Below are 5,972 nucleotides of genomic sequence, written 5' to 3'. Positions count from 1 at the left end.
ATCTCTGACTGTTTAGGTGGACTCTGCTCCTGGGGCTGGTTAATGAGTGGTGGGGGCTCAATGGGGGTAGGGCAGCAGAAGGAGAACCTGAGGCCTGGCTTCCTCCCACCCCAGGCTCCTTGAAGGAGGAGAGTACCTTACAGGAGCTACTTCTGTCTCCCTACCTGTGGATACTCTCCACTGGCTACCTTGTGGTGTTTGGAGTAAAGACCTGCTGTACTGACTGGGGCCAGTTCTTCCTTATCCAGGAGAAAGGACAGTCAGCCCTCGTGGGTAAGATGAGTGTTGGGACAAGGGTGGGCATAGGGAGCAGGAATCAATGCAGGGGATGGAACATTCAGGCCCATTTCCTTTTATCCTCTTTCTTCTGTCCCTAAGGCTGGGCACTACTCAGGCAGCTGTGACCAGTCACCCTTGGGGACTCTGTACCTCTCTGGGTTTAAGCCAATCTGGGACAACCCCAATGTGTAACACCCACCTTTCCTTTCCCTCTTCCCACCACAACTCCCACTGCAGGTAGCTCCTACATGAGTGCCCTGGAGGTTGGGGGCCTTGTAGGCAGCATTGCAGCTGGTTACCTGTCAGACCGGGCCATGGCAAAGGTGAGTGGGCAGAAGGAACAGGAAGGAGGAAGATCCCTTTAAATCTTCCCAGCACAACTGGGACAGGCATCAGAGAGGTGGGAGCCCTAGGGCACAGGGAGGTTGACATATGCTGGTTTAAAATGGGTGAGGTGGGAACGAGTCCAGGCTACTCTGCTGGGGATGTGGAGACAAAGCTTTTGGGGAAAGGGTTTTAACTGATGTCAAGGAGAGTCAGAATATCTCTCAGCCTAGTAATGGGCTTCTACACAGCCCTAGGAAAACAGGTTGGGAAGGGATGGGGTGCAGCTTACCAGCACATGTCCTGAGCCTGCCCCAAGTGGAGGAAGGGATACAGTGGAGTTTGGCCTCAGAACATAATGAGCAGGTCCCAGGGCTTCCCAGAGCTGCTTGGGCCAAGAACTGTGGTGGGATTGCCAAAGACCTGTCAGCAGAGGCCTGCTGTGTCAGAGTCCAGGCGTGGGGGTTCTCTGCTGCTCTTAGGGCTTGACATTGCTGAACTATCTCCACAGGCAGGGCTCTCCATCCATGGGAACCCTCGCCATGGCCTGTTGCTGTTCATGATGGCTGGCATGACAGTGTCCATGTATCTCTTACGGGTAACCGTGACCAGTGACTCCCCCAAGGTAAATACAGAGGGCCTGGCCCAGGACAGGCACAAGGATCAGAAAGCAAGGACCAATGACTCAGTCTCCTCCCTGGCCCAGGACTTTCTCTGCTTCTCAGATTTCCCTTTTCAATTGTTTTTACCTCAGTTTCTCTCCTTTGTACTTTGGTGCCTCTCGACTCTGGGCCTGGTTTTCTTCTCTTCCCTATGCTCCTCTAGGATGCTGCTTTCTGGACTCCGGCTCTTCACCCTCTTGCTGAGCTCACAGGCTTTAAAGAACACGAGGTGCCTTATCTTTATCTCTGATTTCTCTCTTGGTTTCTCTCACCTTTATCCTACCCATTTTGCCTTGGCCCTTGCCAGTTCAGCTTGCATACATCGAGACAGCATCTAACTAACTTGTAGGGATGGCTTCTCTACCTCCTTTACCTATCCGCATAGGCCCTTAGGTTGCCTCAGTTTGGCACTCCTCCAGCTCTGCACTGTCAATTGTATTGGGAAGTAGGATGAGGGAGGTCATTATTTCCTTACTACAACTATTTGTTCCTGGGGGCCAAACATTCCTCTCTTCTCTGACAGGTGTAAGTAGGTGGGCTTTCTCACTCTAAATGCTACCCTGCACTGCCATTGCAGCTCTGGATCCTGGTGTTGGGAGCTGTGTTTGGTTTCTCCTCTTATGGTCCCATTGCCTTGTTCGGAGTTATAGCCAATGAGAGTGCCCCTCCCAACTTGTGTGGCACCTCCCATGCCATTGTTGGACTCATGGCCAATGGTAAGTGGTATCCTCTAGAGTCTGTACTTCATCCCCACATAAGAGAGTTAGAGGCTGGGGCAGGCTCTAACCTCACAAATGACTCGGGCTTCCCCCTCCCCTGTGGCAGTGGGCGGCTTTCTGGCTGGGTTGCCCTTCAGCACCATTGCCAAGCACTACAACTGGAACACAGCCTTCTGGGTGGCTGAAGTGATCTGCACAGCCAGTACAGCTGCCTTCTTCCTCCTACGAAACATCCGCACCAAGATGGGCCGAGTGCCCAAGAAGGCTGAGTGAAGACAGTGCAGGCTCCAGAGCATCCTTTCACCTGTGGCCTTTTACCTGCACAGGGTGGGGAGAAGAGGGAGGGGGCTGCTTTGGTTAGCATTGAACCTTTGACTTCCCTTTTCTCTAGCCTAGGTGGCACTGGAAGTTATCAGTGCTAATGAGGTCCCAGCTCTCCATCCTATGCTCATATTTAAAAGACTATCTTTGTTTTTAAGACTCCATTAGCTCCTGTTTCCTGCCTTTTAAACAGGACACCCCAGCAGTCAGGGAGTCTCCTATACCTTTCTTCTTTCCTGGGCTCTGCCCCTCCCCCATGCCACCCCATCCTCACCTGAAGTGAGGCTCCTCCTACAGCTGCAGGGCACCAAAGGCCACTGCCTTCTGTCCTAGGGCTTCTAAGCAGGGGGCAACTGCTATTGCCAATATCTCAGGCTCCAGGGGAAGAGCTGAGGCCATCACTCTCACCATTACCCAGGGTACAATAGTGGGGTATGGCTGGGAGTGTAGTAAGACTTGTTATAGATTAAAACTAGATTTGATACTCAATGCTGTCAGTGAATTATTTTTTTCAAGAGATAATATGAGTCAGAGAGAACTTTTTTTGGAAAATACTTTTTCAGTGCCTATTCTTTCCACCCCAAAAGTGAGGGACTTCCATTTCCCTGGAATGAGAAAGCTGACACGGACTCATTTAAGTTCACATCTCTTCTGCCTTCAACTTAACACTGTATAATTCAATGATCATTTCAGAGATGAAGTTTTTGGGTGTCAGGAAGATTAAATAACTTTATGGAGGGAGGCAGTATAACCTTGGCTGAAAGTGTAGTTGGAAAGCCTGGGTTCAAACTCAGGCTGTAACTAGCTTTGAGTCTTGGAGGCACAGAATTACCTTGCTAAATCTCTTACCTGTAACAGAATGTGCCCCCTAAGGTTTGGGTGAGGATTAAATGAGATAAAGCAGTAAAGCCTGGCTATAAACACTTGATAAATGTTCCATCATCATTACCACCACCACCACCACCCCCACCCTAGTAATGTAGGGAGGAGGCAAGAGAACGTTAAATCAAGCTATATTAAGAGACTTCAATATGATGATCAACCCTAGAGCCAGACCACCAGGAAATCTGCAGAAGGAAGATTTCTGCTGGGATTGCTAACAACCCATTCCCCACACCATGAAGGAAAGTCTTTTGGTGGCACCTGCACAAAATAAAATCATTCAGTCCCTATGGCTAAAACATGGGGAACCTACTGATCAAAGGCTGGGAACTGCCAGCAGGCCTTTCCCACTACATACTTTCTCACTCTTTGCCCATATCAAAGGAAAACTAAAGAATGATATATAAACTGAATTCCTCTAACGCTCAAGGTCCCTCTCAGTGTCTTTAATGTCTCACTGTCCCCAACTCTACTGTCTGTTCCTATGTTTCTCTTAGATTCTCTGCCTCTGAGAGACTACCACACTCTATGAGCATTACCCCTTCTCTAATAAACTTTCCTTTTGACTGACTTTGGCATTTAAATTCTTTCTTGCGCTCAGCCAAGAACCCTTTTCTCTCTCCTTGCAGGGCTTGAGCTCACCGCCCCTCCTCCCTCCCCCACCGCAGCCAACTTGGGGGAATTTACCGTCCTATCACTGGGAAGTCAGTAGCAATTATGAAACCAGACCTAAGGCTCCTGAGTCCCATGTTTATTCATTTAATGAACATATTTGTTTTGTTTTCTACTAGAGTATCTTATCTTCCTAATATTCCCTTTTCATTCCTATTTCCCCTCCTGGGCCTTTTCTCCAAAATCACCAATTAGGACAGCAAACACAGATCAAAGGAATGTTTATTACAGCATTTATGGGCCTACCTCCTCCATAAATAAATCTGTACAGAGTTGGGAAGTAGAATCACGATAGATACAGTAGGGAAAACAGCATGGTATTAAGGCTCGGGGATCAGTATGTCATCAGGCTCAGCACCCTCCCATTTTTAAAGGCGCCAACAAGGCTGCTGGGCTCTCCACTGGAGTAGAAACAGCAGAACCCTTGCGGCAGAATCTCTCAGAATTTGATGGCGGTGGTGGTGGAGTCCTCTGCAGGTTCAGCCTATGACCCAGGTCCAAAAGTTCCAGCTTTCTCTGCCACCTCTAGGGCTAACTTCAGGTTCTGGTCAAACAGCTCACACCTACACCAGGTCCAAGAGGCACAAATAAGGACAAAGTATGAGGCCTAAGGCTCTATCCCCACTTTAAGTTCAGAGGCAGAGCCAGTGAAGAGCCTGCTTGAAGAACATAAACCCCAAGGAAAGTTTGGTTTCTTAAAGTAATAGGCTAAACACTGTATGCCTAGTGTAATTGAAAAAAATTATTTAAAAGAAGTAAAAGTATACTCACTTTTATTTAAAAATGATTCTATTACACTTCAAAATGACTTTAGGGAAGAGCACACAGGGAAGGGCACAGAGGCTTTGATATGGGGAGTGGGACAACCTACCTGATAGGCATTTCCAGGGAGTAGAATGGATTTTTGAGGGCAAAGTCTGAGTAAATCTCATAAATCTTCCGGAGAAGAGAATCTATTCCAGCTTGCCTAGGGTCTGCCAGCACCACAAACTTGATCCCTGGAGAGGGACCAGGCATGGTTATCAAAGGGTAGCATATACAGCAAATAATGTCATCCTGTGTTTGTCCAGCACTCTCAATTTTGCAAAGCACTTTCATAAGCCCATTATCATTTTATCCTTACTGCTCCGCAAAGCAGGAAAGGCAAGATTTTAAATCTATAGGTGAGACCAGAGAATTGAAGTGACTTTATCATGTCACCCAGCTGACTGAGGCCAGGCTTTGAGTTCTAGCTCTGTCACTTACTTCTAGTCTTGGGGTCCCTCAGCAGAAAGTGCCAAGCAGGGGACAAACTCAGGCAATTTTCAATTATCTGCATTAAAAGAGTGAAGCAATGACACTCATGATCCAAAGGTAATTTCTATTTGGCATTCAAACTTCATTTTGGAACAACACAACTTCCAAAATGTGTGCAACATGAGATAACATGAAGGCGAGTTTTACTTGAGCACTGGATAACCAAGGCTGAGCATGCTGGGTGGTGTGGACAAAAATCAGCGTCAGATTAAATACTAGCTTTGGATTCACAAAACAAATAAATAGATGTGTCTGTGTAACTGCCCCAGAAAAAGCTACCTCTCCCCACCAATGCTTACCAAAGCTGTCTTTGGCCAATCTCTTCCCCCAACCTGCCCCAATGCATCCCTTTGGCCTATCTGGAAATACAAACCTGTTAGTGTCTGGAAGCAGTGTAGTTTGAATGTGTCTGTCTCCAACATCTCGATGCCTGAGCTGCCCTGTTCAGGAGACAGCTGGGAGCCGATTGCGAACAACCTATTGACAAAGGAGGCAAAGCTGGGAATGCATCCCACTGCCCTAAAGGAGGAGTGCCTCCTAAACTTTTCCACTGAAGTAATGTTATCTGCTGAGTTCACATTACAGCGTAAGTCAGTGAGAAGAGGCAGTGTGAATTGCCTAGCAGCAGTATCAAAATTTCTTTCAAATTCACTTGAATTCTGCATGGATTTTATAGCAGGTCCTCAAATAACATCATTTTATTAAAACATTGATAAGGTACTGTAGGAACTTAAGTCTTGTTCATATCAATTAGCCTACGGTAAAATTGGTTTCCTTAAAGAGTTGACACTTGAACATGGGTTTGAATCACGCAGGT

General features: G+C 47.3%; 2 protein-coding genes across 2 annotated transcripts in view; one reads left to right on the top strand and one right to left on the bottom strand.

Moving 5' to 3' along the window:
- The window catches only part of SLC37A4 (solute carrier family 37 member 4), a 10,626-nt gene extending 7,832 nt beyond the window's left edge, over positions 1-2,794 (top strand). Inside the window, exons 6-9 of the mRNA XM_025047323.1 lie at positions 517-602; positions 1,115-1,228; positions 1,843-1,981; positions 2,091-2,794. Coding sequence (XP_024903091.1) covers positions 517-602; positions 1,115-1,228; positions 1,843-1,981; positions 2,091-2,257 — 506 coding nt within the window. The 3' untranslated portion in view covers positions 2,258-2,794. The remainder of the gene's footprint in view (positions 1-516; positions 603-1,114; positions 1,229-1,842; positions 1,982-2,090) is intronic.
- Positions 2,795-4,063: 1,269 nt separating this feature from the next.
- Positions 4,064-5,972, bottom strand: part of TRAPPC4 (trafficking protein particle complex 4) — a 3,253-nt gene continuing 1,344 nt past the window's right edge. The window contains exons 3-5 of the mRNA XM_006912590.3: positions 5,529-5,632; positions 4,731-4,857; positions 4,064-4,422 (exon numbers count right to left, since the gene is read on the bottom strand). Coding sequence (XP_006912652.1) covers positions 4,344-4,422; positions 4,731-4,857; positions 5,529-5,632 — 310 coding nt within the window. The 3' untranslated portion in view covers positions 4,064-4,343. The remainder of the gene's footprint in view (positions 4,423-4,730; positions 4,858-5,528; positions 5,633-5,972) is intronic.

This window comes from Pteropus alecto, unplaced genomic scaffold, assembly GCF_000325575.1.
Source record: "Pteropus alecto unplaced genomic scaffold, ASM32557v1 scaffold215, whole genome shotgun sequence".
Classification (NCBI taxonomy): domain Eukaryota; kingdom Metazoa; phylum Chordata; class Mammalia; order Chiroptera; family Pteropodidae; genus Pteropus; species Pteropus alecto.
Note: the sequence above shows the minus strand (reverse complement) of the source record. Positions and strands in the feature narration are given on the sequence as shown.